The sequence below is a fragment of the Mus musculus genome, chromosome 13 (genome assembly GCF_000001635.26).
Source record: "Mus musculus strain C57BL/6J chromosome 13, GRCm38.p6 C57BL/6J".
NCBI lineage: Eukaryota > Metazoa > Chordata > Mammalia > Rodentia > Muridae > Mus > Mus musculus.
In genome coordinates, this window is record NC_000079.6 from 54,213,356 (window position 1) to 54,237,799 (window position 24,444).

Here is a 24,444-nt window from a genome sequence, read left to right on the forward strand (position 1 = left end):
TCTCATAGTATTATAGACTTATATCCTGGTACCCTTCACCATCTAACATGTGCCCTAATCATCTTGGTCTTTCCTAAGGAAGGATACCTAGAAGAGTCCCCATTGCCTCCTGACCTCTAATCAGGTGATGGATGTCTAGAAAGACTCATCTTGGAACAGTCATGTTATTGGTCTAATTCTGAAGTGCTAAACACTTGATCTTTACATTTTCAGCTCCTATGACCCCAGAAAGAGTAGCCAGTAGTGTTGTACCTTAAGCCATCGATGGAAACAGGCACCAGCCATGGAAAAGGACATGACAGCCTATGTGTGTGATCTCTTACATATAAAACCTAAGCCACCTCAAGATACATCCAGCAGTGCCTCAGTCTCCATGAGGAACCTAGAAGATAGGTGTATACTACAGACCTGGGAGAAGTCTGGCATGGAAGACCTGCTGAGGACTGGGGTGTGAGCTTTTAAGGCCCTGCCTTACTTCATTCTTACCTATGTCCTGCACTTCACAAGAAAAAGCTTGAACTATTGCTAGAACAGCATTGGGTCAGTCACTACACCCTCCCAAACTTTGGCTTGGTTGGGAGCCCAGTGGTTAGGGCTAGAAGAGAAGCCACCAAGGCCAAGAAGTGAGTGTAGAAGCCACAGGGCCCCAGAATGGAGCCCAATGGCACGGTTCATTCCTGCTGTTTGGACTCTATTGCATTGAAAGTCACCATCAGTGTGGTCCTCACCACCCTCATCTTCATCACTGTTGCTGGCAATGTGGTCGTCTGCCTGGCTGTCAGCTTGAATCGTCGGCTCCGCAGTCTGACCAATTGCTTCATTGTGTCCCTGGCAGCCACTGACCTGCTTCTTGGCCTCCTGGTGATGCCCTTCTCTGCCATTTACCAGTTGTCCTTCAAGTGGAGCTTTGGCCAGGTCTTCTGCAACATCTACACCAGCCTGGATGTGATGCTCTGCACAGCTTCCATCCTCAACCTCTTCATGATCAGCTTGGACCGCTACTGCGCTGTCACGGACCCACTGCGGTACCCCGTGTTGGTCACCCCTGTTCGCGTTGCCATCTCTTTGGTCTTTATTTGGGTCATTTCCATCACCCTCTCCTTCCTCTCTATTCACCTAGGATGGAACAGCAGAAATGGGACCAGAGGGGGCAATGACACCTTCAAGTGCAAAGTGCAGGTCAACGAGGTATATGGACTGGTGGATGGGATGGTCACCTTCTACCTGCCTCTTCTCATCATGTGTGTCACCTACTACAGAATCTTTAAGATCGCCAGGGAGCAAGCCAAGAGGATCAACCACATCAGCTCCTGGAAGGCAGCCACCATCAGAGAACACAAAGCCACCGTGACCCTGGCTGCCGTCATGGGAGCATTCATCGTCTGCTGGTTTCCTTACTTCACTGCCTTCGTTTACCGTGGACTGAGAGGGGATGACGCTGTGAACGAGGTGGTCGAGGGTATCGTCCTATGGTTGGGTTATGCCAATTCAGCCCTGAACCCCATCCTGTACGCCACCCTCAACAGAGACTTCCGCATGGCGTACCAACAGCTCTTCCACTGCAAGCTTGCAAGCCACAACTCTCACAAAACTTCCCTGAGGTTGAACAACTCTCTGCTGTCCAGGAGCCAAAGCCGAGAAGGTAGATGGCAGGAGGAGAAGCCCCTGAAGCTTCAGGTGTGGAGTGGGACAGAACTCACACACCCCCAGGGAAGCCCAGTCAGGTAAGTGGTGTGGGTTGGAAGTGCTGGGAGACACCCCACCCTCTGTGTAGATGATGCTGAGACCGGTTCGTGAGCATTTTACAGAAATCATCTCTCATCCTCTTAGGTAGACCATTTACCTTCCTTTTTAAAAGGCCACGTTAAAGGTAACAGAGATCTTACCAAGATCCACGGAGCTTGACAGAATGTTACTCACTCCAGAGCTCTGAGGCCCTTCTTTCTAACATAACTGCCTTTCCATCAGGTAGCCTAAGTAAGGCCCAACTCTGCAACTCAGGAATTGTGAGTGATCAGTTATACCCTGGTGGGGGGGGGGGGGGGCGGAGCATGCAAAAGTCATATGCAAATCGCTTCTTCCTTGGGGAGTGTTCCAGTCAGTAGGGGATGAGAATGGCAGAGGTTGGAAGGTGTGGCCTCAGTAGAACCGCAAATGTGGGCCTTGTGTGTAGAATTTAGGGAGGGACAGACACAAGGACTAGGGACAAGTGGACTTCATATAGCTGGGTTTCAGAAAGGAGGACGTGGTTAGCAGATCTGGGTTGTGGAGAGAAGGCTATTGTGACCTCTTTGATGTGAGCTAGCGAAGTGAGCCTGTAGATATTTAAGAAGGGAATTGCGTTGATCCATGGGTTGGGGAAGAGAGAAAAGCAAAATCTTGTAGGCTACTTAACAACAACAAAACAAACAAAACCTGTAGAACACTGGGTAAGAAGAGTGCAGTAAGAGTGGGAGCATGGGAAGTGTCCAGGCTAGGAAGAGAAACAGAATCAAGATGAGATTTCAATAAACTCACTGAAGGACAAAGTCACTGCAGGGTGTTGCAAGGACCCAAGGCCCTGTCTCGGGAGGCAGTGAGGAAGCTAGATGTGTGCAGAGCCAGCGCCTGCTTGAGGCATTAAGAGGGTCAAGCGCCTAACAGAGGAGTTGCTCAATGAAGGTGGTTTCTCTTTCTCTTCCCATAAACCACGCCTTAGCCCCCTACAGTGCTAGTCAATGGCGCCTACCCAGTCATTCCTTTCATTATCCATTCATTTGCAAGCCCTGATGGTAGGCTCTGAGTTCTGAGGAACAGCTGCGCTTAGAACTGCCATTGCCACGCCCTTCCATAGGCAGGTCCTCCTATAGGCTGCACACCTGCTCCTCTCCTCCTTCCCTCTGGAGAAAACCTTATTGTTCCTGAACTCTTGCTACAGTGTCACAAATTGTATCATTCTAGCCTCTGGACCTTCCCCAACCCCCACCCCCATCCCTCACTATCAAGTCCGTCCTCCAAGGCCACACAGGGTGTCCCGCACCTGGAGGCTTCCTTGTCCCATCCTGACGGATAAAATACTCCCCTCAATCACATCACCCCACTTCTTTCACAAAGTTGATTGAGTTCACCGTGGAGGAAGAATAAAGACGCAAGGGTTACAGACTAGACAGGAGAAGAAGAAAACAAGTCCTGTTTGGTTCATCCTGTGTGTTACTTGGTATCAACCATTCCTTCAAGTTTCTTAGCAGCCTATTACACACTTGGCAGAGATGACTAAGTTCCACCTGACTCCTTCCATTTGCTATCTGCAGAGGCCAAGAGCGGGCATCAGATTCCCAAGAACTAAAGTGATAGACAGGTGTGAGAACCTGACACAGATGTTGGGAATCTGTTTTCTCCAAGAAGCAGCTCTCTAACTCCTAACCTCCACTTCATAGACAGGCAACCTAGACCCAAAGAGTCCAGTAAATTTCCCTAAGTACTGCATGGTTGGACATTCCCAGAGGCTCCATTACTAAGGAGTCTCTGGGTACTGGTACCTGGTGAGTCTGAAGGTCCACATTTTCTTCTAGTCCTCAGGGTCGCCCTTGGTACAGGCTGGGGAAAGCCATGGTCAGCCAAGAGGTGGTGCTTGCTGCAGAGTAGACCCAGAGCTCGGATCCCGGAGAGCTCAACTGTGGTCTGTCTTGATCCTCTGAGAACAGTGAGCAGGTGGGCTCAGCAGAGAAGAGGGATCAGAGAGCCCACATACTTCTTTAGAATTGCAGGAGACTAAGAACAGCCAGGTTTTCTCTCTGAGCATCCTGGGCACTGTGAGCTTTCTCATCCCTCAGTAAGGTCAGCTCCCAGCTTCCCTGCTGACTGACAGCATGTCTTCTCTGCTCTGTCTGAAGGCAAGAGCAGAACTTACCCAAAGCCTTTAACCCTACCAAGAATCTTGAAGGCAGCCGACCCAGACTCCCCTGAGTGGAGAGGGGCAGGGCACAGCCAGACAATGTAGGGTTCTCGGGAGAGTTAACAAAACTAACTAGCCCTATCTTTCTAGCTTGAGGCTCTGTCTGCCCCTCCTCAGCCCCATTGTGGGGGACACCTCACCCATCCCACCCCAATTCCATCACTAGATGTGAGCTTCTTACCAAATGTCTACCAAACCCTTGTTAGACACCAGTGCTCTCAACACATAGCCCTGGGCAAACAGCAGAGCTTCTCACAGGGTAGCCCTGAACCAGCAGGCTACCCAGAGACAAACCAATTGGCATTGGGCCACCACCTTTTCAGACATGACAGAACTAAGAGTCCAGTCCACACCTGTCTGTCTTCCAAGCCTGGCCTCTGTCCAACAAACACCTGGATTTGAACATGGCTCTGCTTTTGACAGACACCTCAGACTCAGTCCTTTAGATACCAGAAGGGGAAGCAGAGGCATTGGAAGGCTTTGATCCATCTGTAGTGCAGAGCAAGCCGAAAGGCTGGGCCCTTGGGATCTTATTCCTTTACTCACTTGCTCCAATAATCTCTGCAGAGATAAGATGCTCGGGCACCTACCCTATTGGTACCTCTGAGTGGGAACGTTCCCATTCCTGCAGAGCCCCTTTGTTTCTGCCCTTGGCTTGGCAAAGACCGAGGTTCCTCGAGGACTGGAGTCCCAGTTGGGTACCTCCATCTTCACCTTCCAACCCTCCTCTTGCCAAGGAGCCAGAGTGGCCTCTAGCTTGAGTCTGCCTTCCTTCTCTCTAAAGTCACCCCGGCTCTTTCAAAATTAGACTCAATTGTGGTTCAACCCTTTCGTTACTTTTGGAATGAAGGTCAAAGCCTACCCAGCCACAGTCTTTGAATACCAGGAGCCTGCAATTGTACTAATCTCCCCTCGTGCACCTCCTAGGCTACCACATGCTATCCCACCTTCAATTTGGGTTATGTTTGCCCCACTACATCATAATCTCCCAGAGGGCAGGTCCTGCCCATGTCAACCTCTGCTGAGTCCCTGAGAGCCAGCACTGTGCTTGGCAGGCTGATGAATGAATGAATTCCTTGTCCTAGGTCTCTGAGAACCCTAAAAAGTGGTCAGAGTCACCCACTGTTAAACATCAGGAAACCAAACCTCAAAAAGGGAAGTTGGGGAGCCTAGAAAAGCTCAGAAAGAGCTTGTTCCCTTTTCTTATACATTGACTCACAGGAGGCCCTCCTCCAAGACTTGGTGCCAGGGGCAGATCTCACAGAAGCATCCAGGGCCATCTCTGAGTCACAGAGCCTCTAGTGGGAAGTCTCCCCCTAACTCGCCCACCCCCACCAGCTGTCACAGATGGGCCTGGAAGAGCTAAGACACATGATAATGACATAAAAAGTGTCTCTAGGTAGGACAGCCATACATAGACCCTTCACAACAGCATGAGCTCACTATGCAGGGGATGGGAGATGAGAGGGAGGGGTGTGGGGAAGGGGGAGGAGGAGGGTGCTCTGTTTACTTCTAAGACCCGTTCTGTTTACTGTTTCAAGTTCACTCTATGGAGATGAGGCTCCAATATCCATCGACATGCCAGAGCTTTGTGTCTAACAGACACACTTCCCTAGAGGAGCTGTTATTAAGAAGGGAAGTTTTCTTCATGGGCCTAAACGTGTTAGCTGGTTCGAGAGCCCAGATGTGTTTATTTCCATCATATGACTCTCTGACATGGCCTAGATTTTTAGCACATTGGTTTCATCATTTAACAGCTCCCTCCCAAACAGTAAATGACAGCAGCTGCCCTCCCTCCCACAGCCTCCGGGGTCCTGCTGGCTGTCTTGTGTAGCACAGGTCTCCCTCTCTATCCCGATGTTAGCTGCATTGAAGTTGGATGGACCTAGTATGAGTGACCAGTGACACTTGTTGGTCTGAGGCAACCACTCTGACTGCATCTGAGAGTGAAGGCACAGGCCCTTACCATCCCTGGTGTATGGCAGGCACATGGACAAATGTGTTTCTTTGTCATGCGTCTCTTCCTTTTCCCATCTGCATTTCATCTTCTTTCCTTCTTGTTTCCTCCCAGTCAGTTCACCCATTCGAAGTGCACATGCCAGTGGTTTCTAGAACATTCACAGAAGTATATGGCTACTGCCGTAGTTAATTCAGGGGAACTTATATTCCACTAAGAGAACCCCCAGTTCCTTTTGTTCTCACCTCCCAGTTCCCACCACTCATTCCTTCAGCCTCTAACTCAAGGGAGGCCCCCTGTTTCTGTGGAGTTATTGTCCCTCCAGTTTGTGCCTAGCTTCTTTCACCTAACATGATGCTTTTTAAAAAATCCATTTTTATCGTGTCTGGTCTTCCTTTATCCATTTTCTTTGTCTTTGCTTTTCTACCATTTCTTCCTTCTAAGACCCATTCCTCCTTCACTAGGGATAGGTGAGGGCGTAACGGACACAGGGAGGTACACTATGGGCTTCGGACACAGATAGCCATTTATAGGCTTGGCTGAAGAGATCTAGGGTAAGGTGGTGTCTGGGACCACCTAGCTGACCCAGGTCCGACACTCTTCTTTCTTCCTCCCAGGTGAGTTCCAAGTGTCCAGCTACTGCAAAGCTGCTCGGTGAGCAGACAGTCTCAACCACGGAAATCCATGGCTGCTTCTTCTTTCTCTGCAGAGAATGTGGGCTATGAGAGCTCCTTTTATTCTCAGAGGAAGTCAGGGCTGGGGGAGGAGACTAGAAAGAGCAGTGGAGACCCTGTTGTGGTTCTTCACTAGAAATAGCACATCTGGGGATGGGGCCAGATGGAAGTTGAACCCCTACTTCACCTTCTTCCCCAAACTGCCCTTCCCCTGGCCTCTCTCGAAGGCAGGTCAGCGAGCACTGCCTTCCCAGGGCCTGGGAGGAGAGGAAAGAGCCACTGACTTGTTAACTTTCACCTTTAGGACAAGGGGAAAAAACAAAAGCCCCTTTCCCTGTGAGACACAGCCTCCAGAACAGCATGTAACCTGGTAGCACAGAGAGAGCCCTACACCCTACACTTGATGCTCTGGGCAGAGAGCAGCCAATGTGTCCTATTGGAGACATACCTGGAAGGGTTGCACGCCTTCCAGGACCCACAGAAGATGTTCCAGCAGGAAACAGATGGGATTTTTTTCCTTCAGAGTATCAGATAGGTTCCATATCTAAATATGTAAGAGAGAAGCCAAAGATCTTACTGCCTATGCCTTGCAGTACTATGTCTATGTTAAGATGCACAAATACTTAGCACTATACTAGGATTGCCTGCACAGTTCAGTACTGTGTCTCCCTGCACAGGTCCTTAACCTAGAAATGGCTGTCAATGCTATATAGCTGAGGTCCGACTAATCAGAGTGTGTGAGTACACACTGTGACATCTGCACAGTGGTCTATCTCCTAACGGTGCATGTCTCAGATAATGTCAAATTGCTAAATAACACGCGACTGTTGCTCAGTCTGCCAATAGCTCAAAGGTAGCCATGATCAACAAATAAATGCAGGAAGGTGGCTGTGTCCCACTAAAGTATTGTTCACCTACACCAAAATGTCAGTTGCATAACATTTTCATGGGTCATGAGTGCTACTTTACAGTTTTATAGCCTTTTTTTATTTAAACAGACAGTAGGTAGGATTGGACCCATGGGTTATAATTTACCAATGCTGGTGTAGGGTAAAACATGGATACCAACTCCCAGCTACACACTCTGGGACTTCAGGCATATGCTTGCCCTCTCTGAGCCCCAGCTTTCCCATCAGAAAAAGAAATAAAACCACCTCCCTAAAAGGGGCAGGATGAGATTTAGCACCAATTCACACACAGTGCCTGTGTCTACACCTAGAAAGCAGTGGGTTTATTCCCCAGTGGCCTTTTTTTGCATAGGAGAAGCTGAAAAGTTTACGACTTCTGTGTCTTTCTCAGGACACGACTGAGTCACTCAAGTTGTCTCCTGAGCCTGAGCCTCCTGTCCTTCATCTGGAAGCTGGGAACTTGGATTCATCACAGGAGACCCTTCCAACCATCACTACATATCAGTGCTTAACAAGGGAGGGAAATTATGCGCACAACCCCAACTGTGCCGTGTCAAGAATCTCTGGCAGTGGCAATGGGGAACGTGGTTTTCATCCTGATGAGTTGCTTAGTGTGTAGAGGCAGATACAATGAATTTGTTCTTGTCATGATTAGCTACAAGTGCCAGAACAGGGCCAGGTCAGGACATCGCTTATGCACAAGGTGACTCTGCAAGCAAGAACCCCAGCCTTACAGACAGGCAGCCTCGGCCTGTTCTGTAAAGGTATCTGCTGCCGGCGACTCTGAGAAGGTCACATCTTTCTCAGAGACCCAATTTTCTCACCTGTAAAAGAGCTGGTCCTGCTCCTGCAGAAATAGCAGTGAGCCCCAGGGGTCTTTGCTGTGGGGTGACACTGGTATTTATGTAACACTGAAGCTGTTTACAGCAGAGTGCTAGGAGCCAGGATGGGATAGCATGACAGAGTGTCTACATATCAGACTCCCCTGACTGTCACATCCTCCCTGCCCAGAGATAAGAAGTGAAGGGGGGAAGGCTGTATCAAGGGCTGAAGGGTGGCAGGGATTGCCACGCAACCATAAGTAGGTCTTGTCCTGTGTGTGCCCCATGCTAAAGCCACAGGGCACAGGGCACACTACCTCACAGCCCACATAAGACTGTGCACGGTACAGTGTTGGAGGACTGACTGCCCACACACCACCATCACCCACCGACTGCCATTCAAGAGAGATGGCGGGGAAGTGCCTGACTGTACTGCTTTCAATTCATCCCAGACACAAAGGGCAGAAAGAGTCCAGGGATACAAGTCCATCCACCCAGGGCCAGACAAGCATGTTGATGGGTTTCCTGGGGTCACAGGAGCGTGTGCGATTCCAACAGCTGCATCCCTGAAAAGCTTGAGGGACACTGGAGCACTGCCAGTCCCCAAGTGGCTGCACCACCCAAGGGTCCCCTTCTCCAGAACGACTCCTTACTTTTGCATAAGCCCCCCCCCCGGGGGGGGTGAGGAAAGTTTCTTGTAAGTTCCATGACCTTCTTAGCCTCCCTTTACCCTCTTGGAAGGAATGTTAATTTTTGTTCAAATAAAATCTACAACAGAAAGTCGCAGAGGATCCTTATTCTTACTACAGGTGGCGACCATTCTGTGCTCTGCTCTCCCCATCTCTCCCTGTGGGACTGGCCTCTAAGAAGCTTTCCCCCTCCTCCCTATCTCCCTCCTTCCCTCCTCCCCCTCCTCCTTCCTGGTGGCAGCTGATGCTCGTTCTGATGTTTTCTGATTCATCAAGTCTTTGATTTGGATTCTTCGAGTCTCGGTTTTGCCAGCTCACTCCTTGTCTCTGTGAAGCTGGCCATGGGAGCATCTCCTGGAACCTGGGGCATCTCCCAGAGGTAGCCAGCTGACCTCAGCGTTGCTTCCTTTCTCTAAAACTGCCTCTGTCTGAGAAGTGGGCCAACCATGCCAGCACCTCCTTCTGGGTGCAGGGTGAGGACTGTCAGCAAGTACCTGGGTGTCCCCGGGGTTAAAAGTCTTCCTTTCTTTCTGCACAGGGAGCAGACAGACCACGATTTCACAGATGAAGGAAAACCTTAAGTTTCCAGTGTCAGACAACTCTGTCACTTCCATCTGTGACCCCAGTGACTCTGGATGCTGAAGGTAGTCACTGCAGGACTCGCCCCACCTCCAGCCTCTGGGGTAAGTTCCCCAGGCTGTCTGGGCCCCTCTAGACCTGTCCTGTGGCATCTCTGTGACTGCACAATTGCAATGGATGGCCTGGGTCACAGCTGGCTGCCGCTAAGCTTCTCTGGGCACTCTGAGGAATCAGTCAGACGCACAGGCCCTGGCTCGAGTTGCCTTTTGTCTGTTTGCTGCCGTAAGCAGCTCCAAGATGAACATCCTTGAACAAAGAACGCCCAGATTTCTTTCAGACTTTTCCTAGGAACCGAGTTTCTAGCAACAGGGTTCCAGGCGAGAGGGAAGGAATGTTATTTTAGGCCATTTGTCCCACTTTGCTTGTCTTCGGGACAGGCTACATGGGCCTTCCTGCTGCTAGCCACATCTGAAGGTATCACTTCCTCAAAGCAGTATGATCCTGTTAGTGTCTCATGGCCAGCTGGCCAGAGCAGAGGATAAAGACCAAACAGGAAGAAAGAGCACCGGCCTAGAAAGATCGTGGTAGGAACCTAGAAGGAGGAAGAGTTTCTGAGAGGGCTGAGGAGGAACCCTGTGAAAGAAAAACCCCATCCTAACTTCAAGGCTGAAGCCTGTTAGATGCTGGAGAGCAAATTAGGGACTCAGGGACTAGCATGGATGCACAGGGGACAGGCACAGGCTATGGAGCCCCAGAGCATGGTTCAATGGAAGCTTCCACCAAGCTTCAGGTTCACTACTGATGCATTGGGCATGCCACCCTGCCTGCCTCAATGGTGAGGCGCCAAGAACGAGGGAAGTGAACTCCCAGAATGCATCAGATGCCCTGGGGTCTTTTTCATAAGCAGCCACTAGCATGAGTTTGGATGGAGTTTAGGATCTCCTTTACCTTAGATAAACAACCCTGAGGCTGGTGGGATGTCTCTGAATAAAGGTACACTCCAGTGAGGCTGATGACCTAAGTTTAATCCCTAGGACCTACATGGTACAGAGAGCTGACTGTCGCAAGCTGTCCTGTGATCTTCACATATGCACCATGCCATATACACACACATTCTCTTGCTCTGTCTGTCTGTCTCTCCCTCTCTCTGTCTGTCTGTCTCTCTGTCTCTGTGTCTCTGTCTCTGTCTCTCTTTGTCTCTCTGTCTCTCTCTCTCTCTCTCACACACACACACACACTAATTTTTTAAAACCAAGTTTCAAGAGAGGATTCACAAGGAGACAGGGTAAACAAAAGCTAGGACAAGGGAGACCTAAGAGGACCCACATTCCAAGAGATGGAACCATATAGCTCCTGGCCCCCAGCTCTGCTCCATGCATCCTGAGGAGATCATGGCAGGGTGTCTGGTGCAGCTGGTCTCCCTGGAAACTTCCATCTTTATTTGCTTTGAGTCCATGGGAAAGTGACTGAAGTTCCTGGATTCCCGGTCCATATCTAGAGGTGATCAACAAATGCTCTTCTTCACATGGGAGTTGTAATGTGAAGTGAATCTTGGAGATTCTCACAGGTTTTTGTCCAGCAAAGCCACTGGGTGACAGAGGGGGAGGAGCTAAACAGGAAGAAGGGCTCCCTACACCTTTGCTTCTCCTTCAAGCAACAAGCTCATGAGCTATAACACTGTCTTAGTCAGGGGTCTCCAGAGCCACAGAACTTACAGAATGTCTCTATATAGTAAGGGAATTTGCTGTGATGGCTTACAGCCTGTAGTCCAACAAACCCAACAATGGTCAGCTGTGAATGGGAAGTCCAAGACTCTACTAATTGCTCAGTCCCACAAGGCTAGTTGTTTCAGCTGGTCTTCTATAGAAGTAGGTTCCAACAGATGTGCTAGCAAGTAAGTATAAGCAGGCAAAGAAGAGCAAATCTTCCTTCTTCCAATGTCCTTATGTAGGTCTCCAGCAGAAGGTGTGGCCCAGATTAAAGGTGTGTGCCACCATACCTGGACCTGGGACTTGTTTTGTCCCAGGCTGACCTTGAACTCAGAGATCTCCTCGCTTCAGTCTCCTGGAACTAAAGGTGTATACTACCTTGCCTGGGCCTAAGCTTTTCGTGGCCACTGTGCCTCAAGATCTCCATGGCAAGATCCAGGTCAGAAACTTGTGTCTTCCAGCCTTAAGATCTGGATCACAGGTGAGCCCTCAGCCCTCCAATTCCAGATTGTAGTCCATTGCAGATATAGTCAAATTGACAACCAGGAATAGACATTACACATACCCAGCACCAACCTGTTGGCTGTGTTTCCTCAGGCAAGTTCCCCAACTTGTCTGACCTTTGCAACCCCTCCATAGTACAGAAATCCATCTCCAGCGTTAGTGTGACAAGTGAGACTGAGCACACAAGGTGCCCAGGGCCAGGCCTGGTGTGCGTAATCGCTCACAGATGACAGCTTTTCCATGGTCCCCATCGCTCAGTGACCAGAGTTTAGATCTAGCAGGTGTGTGTAGCCTATACCCCCGAACTTTCCAGCAACATATACATGGCTAGACCTGAATCTCTAGATACCCGACCTGGTGCCCAGCCAACCGGCTGCTGAGAGAGTCCCAGGCCACACACCCAGCAGAAGCTCAAGATGAATGTGGGATCACACACTTTGCCTTGAGAGGGGACATCTGAGAGAGCCACCTAAGCCCCCTTCCCTGTACCTTCCCAGTGCTGGGGAACTATTTCCTGACAGGGGTGGGGGTGGGTCAGCATTCTGTCAGTGAGGTGAAATAGCTGAGATAACAGCTTCAAAACAGAGGAGAAGTCTCAGTGTGTGGCCATTGCTTTGCTTCAGGACTGAGGTAGCAAGTATGTCAGAGAATGCTGGCCAGCCTCCTCCTCTTAGTGGCTGGGAGGCAGAAAGGGAGGAGGCAGCTGGGCAAAATCCCCCTCCAGAGCATGCTTTGCTGTTAATGGCCCAACTTCTCTCCACTAAGCCCCTCCTCTTAAAGGTGCACATCCCACACCACCCTGACACATGCACCCCACTAGTACACCTGACTGGCCACCAAGCCTTTAGCATGTGCACTTTTGCATGAGGGGCAACAATGGAAGGAAAAGTTCCTTTCCCCTATCTTCTGAGACACTCACAGCCTCCACACAGAATCCTGAGGAAGCCACAGGGAACTTGCCAGGAGTGTTAGACAGTTCCCAAAACCCCTGCGCTCCAGAGCCTTCAGCAGCTCCCCAGTACCTGGAGACCATACCTCAGTCAGAACCATCTTGCTACCACAGAAAGGATGCATTTCTGTCTCCTCTGCATCTTCTCCTCCCCTGTCCTCAGAACACAGCCCCAGCTCATGGTGTTCCCTCTGCCCCACACCCCCAAACATTTGGAGGGGCTGTTGAATTACCCCCCTATCCATTGTCCCAGGGAAAACACAAATGTCCCCTTTCTCATACCTCAGAACAAGAAATGGCTTCTGTTCCATACAGCTCTCATGACAGTGCTGGTTCTTGCTCACGGGCAGGGTAGACACACACGCTCAGGCACTGGATATGCACATGTGTGTGTATGCATACCCAGCCACACACAAGTGCACACTCTTAATTTCATGCACTCTTGCTTTCTGCTCACTCAAAGGTCCACACGTTGTTCTCTGTCTACCTCAGCTGTTGATCTGTGCACACCATCACCATAAGTCACTGGAGGATGGTCACCTATCTTGTTATCTCAGAGGCAGTCTTCATTCTATCACATGCATGTAGTCTGCCTCTCAGAGAACAACAGCTCATCATAGGAAGCAGGTAGTATGCTTCGGAGTCAGATGGCTCCAGCTCAAACTGCCCTCTGATGAGAGTCCTTGGGGTATCTCCACCTCCTCCCTGGAGTCTCAGTTGTGTGGTGAAAACATTTGCCTTGTAGGGTCACTGCCATAGTGGAGGAGAATAGGGTGTGGCAACCAGTTAAAGCCTCAGATGGTGCTACTTCTTGTAAATAATTTTCTGTGGGCTTGTGTGTGTATGCATGTGCACAAGGCTCACTGTGCATCATGGTATACACAGGAAGTCAGAGGACAACCTATGGGAGTTGGCTCTCTCCTTCCATCATGTGGGTCACAGGGATCAAACTCAGACACTGTTCAAACACACCCAAGGACATCGTTATTTAGTTATTGTTCAGATATCTGCTGAAATGGCACTACCATCAACACATACACATACACACACTCACATGCACACACACACATACACACACACACACACACACCGTCTGCTAGGGCTCCTGCTTTCAAGGCTCTGGCAGGCTACTTGTGAGAGGCAGGGAAGCCAGCAAGCAGGTGAGGACTGCCATAGTCAGCCAGAATAGGCACTCCCACACCTGCCTGTCTAGGTCGTTGTCTCTTGAGATTGCCAGCATTCATTCATCAATTCACACAGACAAACATCCACTCTGAGGTAGACAATGGATAGAAGGCGAGAGATCCAAGACAGGGAGATGGCTCGGAGGGTGAAGGTGCTTGCTGCCAGGCCTGAGGAGCTCACTTTGATCCCTGGGTCCCACATCATGGAAGTAGCAAACCAACTGCTACAAGTTGTCTCTTGACTTTCCACATGGGCAGGATGGCATATGTGACACACCCAAATAAACATATGTGGTTTGTCAAATGCAAAAAGAAAGAAAAATTTGCCACCTGCCATTATGACACCCTTAGTTTAGTCTTGGAGACAGAGAAGCAATCCAGTGGCCAGCTCAGGGAAATAAGTGCAGAAACATGAGAGGAGGCAGTAATTATGGGAGAGCTCAGAGACAGCTGCTCAAGGAGGTGACAACTGAACAGCCTTGAAACGGGAGTAGAAAGGGTCATCAAAGGAGAAATAAAGGGCTGGGGACATAGCTCTGTGGTAGAGATAGCAGGTGTGGGACCCTGGGTTCCAGCCCCGACACCCTGAAGGTGGAGAAGAAATGAAGGGTATGCCAGGTGCTAGGAACAACATATGCAGAGTTGCAGACACAAGCAGAGCAGTCGGTGGTTCGATCTGACCATCTGTCCTGCAGGCAGTAGAGCTCAACGCAAGAAGGCCTGGGAGCTCGTGTCCCGGGATGCTGCTGTTACTAATATCACAGAAGGAAGCCCGGAGTCTGGAGAAGAGCTGAGGGAGGCATCCCATGAGGGAGCATCGATGCTGGGTTCTGACCCCTGGTGGCTGAATGGATTCTAACACCTTCAGTTCATTCAAATCCGCATTTAGGAATAGTCTTATTCTGGCCACTGGTAAGCACCAGCAACAGAAACTCAGTAAAGAAGGACAGTGGAGGTGGCCACTGCCTCAGAGCTGTGAGGTCAAGGGTAGCTGGAGTGTGACTAGAACCAGTGCTGAGGTCACCAGGGACTGGTCTCGGTCAGCTCTCAGCTCGGCTTCTCACTGTCAACAGGCTTCCTTCTCCCCATGTGACCTGCAGCTGGCCCAAGCTCCCGCCTTACTGTCTTTTCAGACCCAATAGAAAGGTTCGCTCCCCAATACTGCTCTCTCGATATCCCCCAATATATAAAAAGAAAAAAGAAAAGAAAGAAGAAAGGAAGGAAGAAAGGAAGGAAGGAAGGAAGGAAGGAAGGAAGGAAAAAGGAAGGAAGGAAAAAGGAAGGAAAGAAAGAAAAGATAGAAAAGAAAAGAAAAATTAGTGATGAAGGAAAAATAAAACCATCAATTTTTTTTTAAAGTTCATTGATAGAATTAGGTATTGGTTTTTCTATCCTGAAACTAATTGTCGTGAGCCCAGCGAAGAACACAGGCAGGGGCTGGGGGAGGTCAGCCTCCCCTCTTCCACATGGGACAGAGTGGGGATCTCAGGGGACAATTGAAGTGTTCCCAGGAGAGGACAATGAAAAGGTGGCCCTGTTCTCTCTTAGAGCCCTGTTAACAGTTTTTGCAGCAAGTGGTGGGGGTCAAGGCAGAATGGGTTATGGGGCTATGAGAGGCATTGAGGACTGGAAAGTCTTCTAGTGTCTCTATGAACCTAGGCTGGAGTCTGCACACTGAGGGACTCCTATCATGGTTTGGTGAGTTTGATAGCCTAAGCCACTGGACTTCGCATGTACACAAATCCATATGATGCTGTGGTAAGGAAGTGAAGAAAGGTGCAGTTTGGAAGACAGCAAGAAAAAATGGGGACAGTTAGATAGGGTATGTTAACGGTGAAGTAGAAATCAAGATGAAAGGAAAAAGTGAAACTCTATCAGTAATCTCATTGGCCAATGGAATAAAATGTCCAAATTAAAAGGATATGAAGAGCCAGGCTTGGCAGCCTACACCTTCAGTCCCAGCACTGGGGACTTGAGATATTGGAGCATTGATTCAAGGTCTGCCTGGGCTACAGGGTGAGACACTGTCTCAACAGAAGTGCCTGTGACATGGCTCAACTGAGCGTGCTGCACAGTCCCCAGAGGCCATGCAGAGGTGATGAAAGAACTGGCTGGTTGAACCTGTCCTCTGACCATGGCAAGCAAGCTACAGCATTTGCATGCCCTATACACCAAACAGGCAATAATAGCAATAATAGTAATAATAATAATAACAGTAAGTAAGGTTTTAATAGTAAGAAAAGTTTTAAAAGAAGATAGGAGGGGCTGTCAGATTTGATTATTTTAAAATAAACAGACTTAACATATATAAAACAGAAATATTGATATTATAAGGAAGAACATATATTAGGTACCATACACTAATAATAACAAAAAGAAATCTATCTAGCTCTATTAATATCATACAAAATAAACATTGAGTGGAAGTTATTGTTAAGGATAAGTAAGGCCAATGTATTTTGATGAGAGCTAATCTATCAGAAAGATCATTTTAATTCATATGTGCCAAATGACCCTAGCTTGAAAAACATGTAAAGCTAACAGAAACACAAAGAAAAACTTACAACTCATTATAATATAAAATGTATAATATATTATCAGTATTTAAAAACCAGGTATATGACTATCAATATAAGAATATAATTCTTTATTTCGATTTACAATTGAAAGTGTAATGTTCCCTCCCGACAAAAGCAGAACACATTCGGCACACAAAAGAGCTGTCTAAAGCTGGGTATAGTGGCAGACACTTACTCCCAGAGGCAGAGGCAGGTGGATCTCTGTGAGTTCAAGGCCAGCCAGGGCTACATAGCAAGATCCTGTCTCAAAAGAACAAACCGAAGAAAAAGAGTTGAGCATCTACTAGAACTCTGTTCATAAAGCAGTCCTCTAATGAAGACAAAGTTAAGTAGCAAAAGAAACCTATGCTAACTTGCTAACGCATTCCTTAGTTGGTGGAGTGAAGGAAAAAAGTCTTTAAGCTGTTAGGAAATAGAGTTGAGTGCAGGACAATGTAAACAAGACTTCGAAACATACTCCATTCCTCAAAGTGTCCACCAAGGGAAATGCAGGAGTACGTGCTTAGAACATAAACAATGGGTTTGAAATTTAAGTACTAAAAGTTCAACTTGGAAAGTTAAAAAAGATCAACACCGCGCACCCATACACAGTAAAGAAAAGGTCAACCATGGAGCAGACATTAGTGAAGCAAAAGACAAAGGCTTGGTCAAAAGAAGAGCAACAAACCCAACCACAGTTCTGAGGAAAATTCTGGAAAAACTGGCAGGTCCATCGCAAAGAATGGAGGACGTTTTTGTAGATTTTTGGTATAATTAAGAATAAAAATACCATTGGAATCAACTCCATGTCCACCCAAAGGGAAACAATGATCAGGTGGAGGTGTTCAGTCAGCACCACACACAGGTAGGAAAACCATTTGCACGTTAAAAATAGGAATGGGAGGGGTCAGGAAGAAAAAGGGGGGAAAAAGTATTGGATGCCACGTGTCTTAGTCAGGGTTTGTATTCCTACACAAAACATCATGACCAAGAAGCAAGTTGGGGAGGAAAGGGTTTATTCAGCTTACATTTCCACATTGCTGTTCATCACCAAAGGAAGTCAGGACAGGAACTCACACAGGGCAGGAACCTGGAGGCAGGAGCTGATGCAGAGGACATGGAGGGGTGCTGCTTACTAGATTGCTTCCCTTGGCTTGCTCAGCTTGCTTTCTTATAGAACCCAGGACTACCAGCCCAGGGATGGCACCACCCACAATGGGCCCTCTCAGCCCTGATCACTAATTGAGAAAATGCCTTATAGCTGGATCTCATGGAGGCATTTCCTCAAGGGAGGCTCCTTTCTCTGTGATAACTTCAACTCCTATCAAGTTGACACACAAAGCCAGCCAGTACACCACGTGACACACAAAAGCCAATCACAACATTTAAACTTGTAGAAGAAAAAAAAAAAAAGAACACTTTGATGACTTTGGGATGTATAAGGCTTTTCATAAACAATCCCAGAAAGGAAAATAAATAAAACATGGCTATTAAAATGAAGGCAAATGTGGGCTGAGTTGCTGGCACAGTAGGTAAAAACTCTTGAGACATAAGCACAAGGAACTGAGTTTGAATTCCTGGAACCCACATTGTAAAGCCAGACATGGTTGCATGTGCTTCTAACCCCAGCACTGAGGGGTGGAGACAAGTGCAGCCCCAGAGCTTGCCAGCCGACCCGAAGGATCTTACTTCAAGTTCAGTGAGAGACCTGCCTCAGGGCAATAAGGTATGAATAAAAAGTCAGCCTCAGAGGGGGAAAAAATCATAAAACATGATACCATCTACATAAAATAAATGAAGGCAAAACAAAATATTTGCTGGAGTGAATCAGGTGCTCATGAATTTCAACGACTTTACTTACATAGTCTTTAAATCATGTCTATGTACTTAAAATAGGATCTGTTTGGCTGGCTAGTGTATTTCATTCAAAAATATCCAATAGATGAATTGTGAACCAAGAGGATTTGCTGGAGTAGGGGGATTACCTGAGTTGTTTATCTGTGTCTTTTTGTTGGTTCTACGTGCTGACATTTTACTGTGAATATGTCATGATGAATTACTAGGCAGGCTCCTTAGAGGGCAAAGGCTTCAGTTTCGAGTGGCTCCTCGGTAGTAATTTCAGCAAGAAGTACTTTCTCAGAGCTAGTGGAATGTTCGTCCAAGGGCGGACACCTCCCTGCTAGCTTGGCCAAATATGTGCATTGCTGCTCATGTGGGAGCAGAAACCTCTGAAATGCCACAGGCCTGACCTTGCCGACCAGACGAAGGTACAGAGTGTTAAGAGAGAGGGCCAAGGGCCACCTGGGAGTTCCCGGCAGTGACTCAGCCAGGGTGTGCCACGCACAGAAGGAGGCTGGGAATCAGCAGAGTCTTTGTCCACGGAGCCTTGCAAAGCCAGGCACCCACAGCCATAGCCACCGTGTGACTAGCAGAAGTGAGCAAGGAAAGTAGAGTCTCCATCCCTCTCCCTGTATGGAAGGAGGAGCAGAGAGCTTGATTGTCCCACTGGCCAAGCTTCCCCAGCTCATGCAAGACGTGTGAGATGGTTCTCTCTGGGTTCCATCTCCAGCACTGTGAACATTGAAACGTGGCACAGATAGAACATTCATTGCCTGGGCCCCCTAATGTATGAGGTGCTCGCTCTGGTGTGTTTTATAACCCTGGGTTCTTACCAGAGTTGGAGAATATATAATTATGAGTAGCTCCATATGAGATTCAGAGGAAGGATCATATAGGAACAGAGCTGGGATTTGTAGGCATGGCCCCTGGTTGCTTCTCCTTATAGGGTGATGGCCTTCCCTGCTCTGCCTGTAAAACTTAACTGCTCTAGACAGGGAAGAGAATCCCACAGGCTTAGTCCAGGCTTAGAGGATGCACAGCACAAGGGCTCATCCCATGGACTTGTCTCAGTGACCACCTGTTCTAGCCTGCTTTCTGTTACTGTGAAAACAAACAAACAAACAAACAAACAACAAATCCTCTATAACCAAAAGCTATTTGGGAAGAAGAGGGTTTATTTTAGCTTATAGGCTATATAGTTCATCATGGCAGAAAGCCAAAGCAAGAACTCAAGGCAGGAGCTTGAAACCAAGAGAGTGGCTGCTTACTGGCTTGCTCACTCTGGCTTGCTCAGCTAGGCTCCTTACAAAGCCCATACTCTCCTGCCTAGGGATGGTACCACCCACAGTGGGCTATATCCTCTTACATCAGTTAGCAATCAAGAAAAATCCCCACAGAGAGGCCAATCTGATGGAGGCAATTTCTCAACTGAGGGTCCCTCTTTCCGTGTATGTCAAGCTGACAAGCAAGATTAGTCATGTCAGTACCCCAGCTCTGACTTATGCTTGTGTCTCTACAGGAAAACAGCATTGTCTTGCACCATATGCTCCAATAACCTCCTAAGCTGCTGCAAGAGCCTGTGGAGGCTTCGTTTCCTCCAGCAACACCCAGAAGGACCCTCAAAGGAGCAACTGGGGGAGCCACTGTCTGAAGAGACAGAAAGGACACCATCACAGGAAGGAATGGGGCTGTTGTCCTATGAGGCTGTCTAGATCCTGCCCAGGACACCAAGATGCTGGCCTTATCACTTGGATCTCCTTTCTGGAGCCCCTGTATACCAAGCCCCACCAAACCACTGAGGACAAACTTCAGCCTGAGCCTGGAGGCTCACAGAACACACAAAACATCTTCCCTGGGAGCAGATTTCAGACAGGTTAAAATCCTTAGGCAGAATTCCTTGGGTTCAAAGCTCATGTTGGTGCTGGCCCTAGGAGTCATGAGCAGAGAGAGCAGGACAGAGATGGATACACAGGTGTACATGGACGTGCTTCTATAGAAAACATGCACATCTGCCAAGCAGGGCAAAGGATACTATCATAAAGCACTGAGAAGCCTCGCTTCCCTGCGAGGTCTCAATGTGAGCAGAAAAGAAGAGAAGCGAGTGGAAGAGAAAGAAGAGGAAAGAAATTGCCCTCCATGGACACCTAACTAAGTTCCAGATACTTTGCCTACACAGGCTCTCATAATTTATATACATATGCTTAGGATAAGCATCACTCTCCAGTCTTTACAGAGATGGAAACTGAGAGTCAGGGTAGTGTGGAATGTACCTCAGGCCACTCAGCCAGAAAGTATGTCTGGGATAGAGGTACTAAGAATGGATGTGTGGGAAGATGTGTGGATGGATGGACAAATGGATGATGGATGAATGAGTATATGGATGGATGGATGGATGGATGGATGGATGGATGGATGGATGAATGAATGGATGAATAAATAAAAATCCAGGCTTATGTCCATGCCTTCTAAACTACACTGATACTCAGAAGAGAAGCCAAGACAATTCCTTAACTCAGCTAACCCTCCTCTAGCAAGTCTTAGCCCTTCAGGAAGCCCTCCATGATGAGCTACAGCCATTGATGGTGCTCATTTTCAACAAGAAGTAGTGTACAGTGGGCTTGTGGGGCAAAGTGTGTCTACTGAGTCCCAGGAAAGCACAGACAGAAGCTGGGAAGATGCAGAGAGTACAAATGTGTAGGTTGACCTAATGCCACCCTCATCTGGCTACATGACCAGAACAAATCCCTGGCCCCTCTGAGCAGCTCTATATTCCTCTGTGTAAATGAGTAGACTCCCTTTCTATAGTTAGAGAATGACTGAGAGATTCAAGGAGGTGGAGTTGGCGAGAGCCCCAGAGAGAAGAGGATATCTGTGGACTTCTCTCCCCGAGGACTCCTCATTGCTGTTGCCCTTCCATGACCTCAACTCCTCCTTGATACCCAGGTTTCCTTGGGTTTCCAAGACCCTCTCCTGCCGCCTCCACGCCCACCCCCAACCCCCGCCATGTCCACCTTTTATGTGGTTTTCCAGCCCTCTTTGTGACTTGCTGTCCTCCACACAACCATTAGATGTGACTGTCCCTTGGAGTTCAGTGATGGGACGTCTCACCTTAGGTCTCCCTTTGAGACCTCATCTGCATCCATGACCTTAGTCACCAAACATAAGGAAATTATTTGCTGATTCACAACTGTAGGCAAAGCATGAGACACTGGGTCACCTCCATCTGCATACTTCAAAGGTACCTTACTGTTAACAAGTCCACAACTACCCACTCCAACTTCTCCCTCGCCTGCTTCTCCAAAGCCCTCCTTCTCAAGCAGAGGATATATCCTGGGTTTCAAAACCCTTGGTCAGCCTCGGCCCCTCTTTCTACCTTGCTTCTTCTCATGGCAGACACTAGAGTCTTAGCTCCAACACATATCCGCCACCCAACTGATAATCCTCATCTTCCCTGTCTCACATGACCCTGCTGCTGTAGTCTCCATCGGGACAACTGGAAAAGCTGCTTAGATCTCTTTCCTACACTCACCCTACCTTCTTACCCCCATCAGTTCTCCACACAACAGCCTCAGTAGGCTGTGAAAATTCATAGCCTACTCTGTCACATCCAGGATAGAACCTTCTTTAGACCAGCCCGCCAACCTGGCCTTGTCAGCTTCCATGTTCCTCCAGCTTCCTGCTTTGCCATCCCCTACCTTCTCTTAATTCCACCCCTGTTTGTCATATTGTTTTATTTAGATCTACTATTTCTAGCAAACAAGGCACTCGGAGTGCTATTTCCATGACCTCAAATGCTCCTTTCTCTTCTGGACAACTTGACATCATGAGATCTCATCGAAAATACCATTCCCTTGGGGATTTCCTCCTTGTCTGTTCTGACCCTTCCTATACCAGGCCCTTGCCACACACCATGGGACTTTATGTAGAAGCCATTGGCTCTATATTATATCTTATAATATGATAGTCAGCTGTGGTTTCTTGGACACTATCTTCCTCCTCTATGCATGAGTTCCTTCTGCTGACCTTTGCCTGTTGGGTCTCTGGAAGAGTACTCACACATAGTAGAAGCTTAGTTAAAGTTGTCAGGGAAACAGGCAAAGAATGGTCCACAGCAATATTTTAAGGGCTAGCCTGCCAATAAACTTCAAGGAGTAATTTGGCCTGATAACTCCCAGAGATGACCACTGAGTATCTTTATCAAATTCCCTCTGAAAGCCCAAGAGACCCACTTAGACATCTTCTTGGGAGCCAATGGCAGGTGAGTCTCTTAAGTCACAGCCAACTAACTGGAGGCACAAGATCTCTGGTGGACCTGCGTGATCAGAGAGACAGCCAGTCAGACTCAAGACCACAGTGCCCAGGGACAACCTGCCACATCAGAAGATTCCTGCACATGTAAACTTTCTTCTGGAGCCTTTCCTGGCAGCACAAACGGGGTGCATGAAGCCTGGGGGAGCATCAGCCGAGGTGGAACTTCAAGTCCATTCTGTGTTTCCATGTTCCAATAAAGCTATCAACACAGGTGCTGCCTTGGTCTCTCTCTCTCTCTCTCTCTCTCTCTCTCTCTCTCTCTCTCTCTCTCTCTCTCTTTCTGTGTGTGTGTGTCTTTCTCTCTCTACTGTCTGTCTCTGTCTCTATCTCTCTCCGTCCCTCCTTCTCTGCCTGGCAAGGAAATACTCCCAAATTTTATCATGTGGTATCTTGATTTAGAAGGGGAAAAAAAGTCATGAGAAAAGTCTGGGATAAAGGACTCAAAGCTGGGAGGGGCCAAATTGAAAGTTGCCTTTAAAAGTTAGGATAGGGCTGAGGAGGTGAAAGAATACTTACCCTCTACATAAGAGGACATGAGTTCGAGCCTTCCACACTCATCTCAAAGGGATGAACATGCATACCTGTAATTCTAGCACTACGGGGAAGAGAGATTAAGATCCTGAAGGCTCACTGACCAGCAGTGTCAAAAATGAGCTTCAGACTCAGTGAGAGTCCCTGACTCAGGGGCTGGCGAGATGGCTCAGCAGTTAAGAGCAGTTCTATAAGACTTAGGTTCAAAGCCAGGTGTAGTGGTGCACTTGGGAGGCAGAGGCAGGGGAATTTCTGAGTTCAAGGCCAGCCTGGTCTACAAAGTGAGTTCCAGGACAGCCAAGGCTACACAGAGAAACCCTGTCTCAAAAAACAAACAAAAACAAGACTTAGGTTTAATTCCCAGATAAGATCTGGGTTTCATTTCCAGCACCCACATGACAGCTCACAATTGTCTGTAACTCCAGTTCCGGGGGATTTTACACACACACACACACACACACACACACACACGAGTTAAAACAAAACAAGAAAAGAAGTAAGTTTCCTCCGCAGCTTCACCTCCTCCTGTCAGAAGCCAAGAAAAGCCAAACCACAGAGGAGGGAGTGACCTTAGGTGACATGCTGAGATTCCAGGTTAAAAACACCTGGAGAGCTGCCATCCAACCCACTCTGTGGTCTGATGTCTCTGTTTGTTGCTGACTTGGGGAAGGCTACCATTTCCAGCTCACCTGGTGGCCTATGTGTGCAGCAGGTGCTTGGCAAAGTGTATTTGTGAAGTAGATTTTCAAACTTGTTAGAGGCTTGTCATTACACGGGAGCAACATCTTCAGGATGGAAACATCCATCTATTGGTGGAGAGCCACACTGTGTGGGGGAAAGGCAGGTAAGGCAAGAGAAATCCACATCCCAGAGGACCCAACGGAAGGCTTCAGAGAAGGACACAAGGAAGGAAGAGGGCTGGGGTGGAGAATGGGCTTGGGTAACTAAGTATCAAGCTGGGAAGGGACCTTGGTATGGAAGGGATGAAGCTGGAGGTGGTAGAATTCTGAACTTTGGCCCCTTCAGAAGAAACCATGATGGCACACCCTGATGAACTTTCGTAAGAACCAGAGAAAAGCTGGTGAGGCAAAGCTTACAGTGTTCTCCTCAAACAGCGTTTAATATGTCAAGAGAGAAGGTCAAAGCTGTGCAAAAGGCTTAGAAAGGTGCACACAGGCAGGCAAGCCTGAAGTCGATGCTGGTTAGTTCCTGTTGGAGCTGCTTTCTCCTTGGTTACAGCCAGGACTGTGATAATCACCCAGGAACTAAATAGACAGCCAGGCAAGGCTGGAACCTG

General features: G+C 48.3%; 1 protein-coding gene and 1 long non-coding RNA gene across 7 annotated transcripts in view; one reads left to right on the forward strand and one right to left on the reverse strand.

Annotated features, from left to right (window-relative positions):
* Hrh2 (histamine receptor H2) overlaps nt 1-22,827 on the forward strand; it is a 44,213-nt gene extending 21,386 nt beyond the window's left edge. For 2 of the 6 annotated variants that reach the window (NR_153432.1, XM_030247160.1), the window contains 3 exons: nt 214-1,724; nt 9,522-9,666; nt 19,825-22,827. Coding sequence is in view for 5 of the 6 variants with exons in the window: in XM_030247160.1 (XP_030103020.1) it covers nt 652-1,724; nt 9,522-9,564 (1,116 nt within the window). In the remaining variant the exon portion in view is untranslated. Of the gene's footprint in view, nt 1-213; nt 1,725-7,864; nt 9,465-9,521; nt 9,667-19,824 lie in introns of those variants that run through there. The other 4 variants (XM_017315397.2, XM_006516852.3, XM_006516854.3 and 1 more) reach the window with 3 other exon arrangements.
* Nucleotides 6,098-9,673, reverse strand: Gm16578 (predicted gene 16578). The gene is made up of 3 exons (NR_168026.1): nt 9,478-9,673; nt 7,014-7,109; nt 6,098-6,594 (listed from the first exon to the last, which is right to left on the reverse strand). It is a non-coding gene; the product is annotated as a predicted gene 16578 (long non-coding RNA).
* Nucleotides 22,828-24,444: the final 1,617 nt, after the last annotated feature.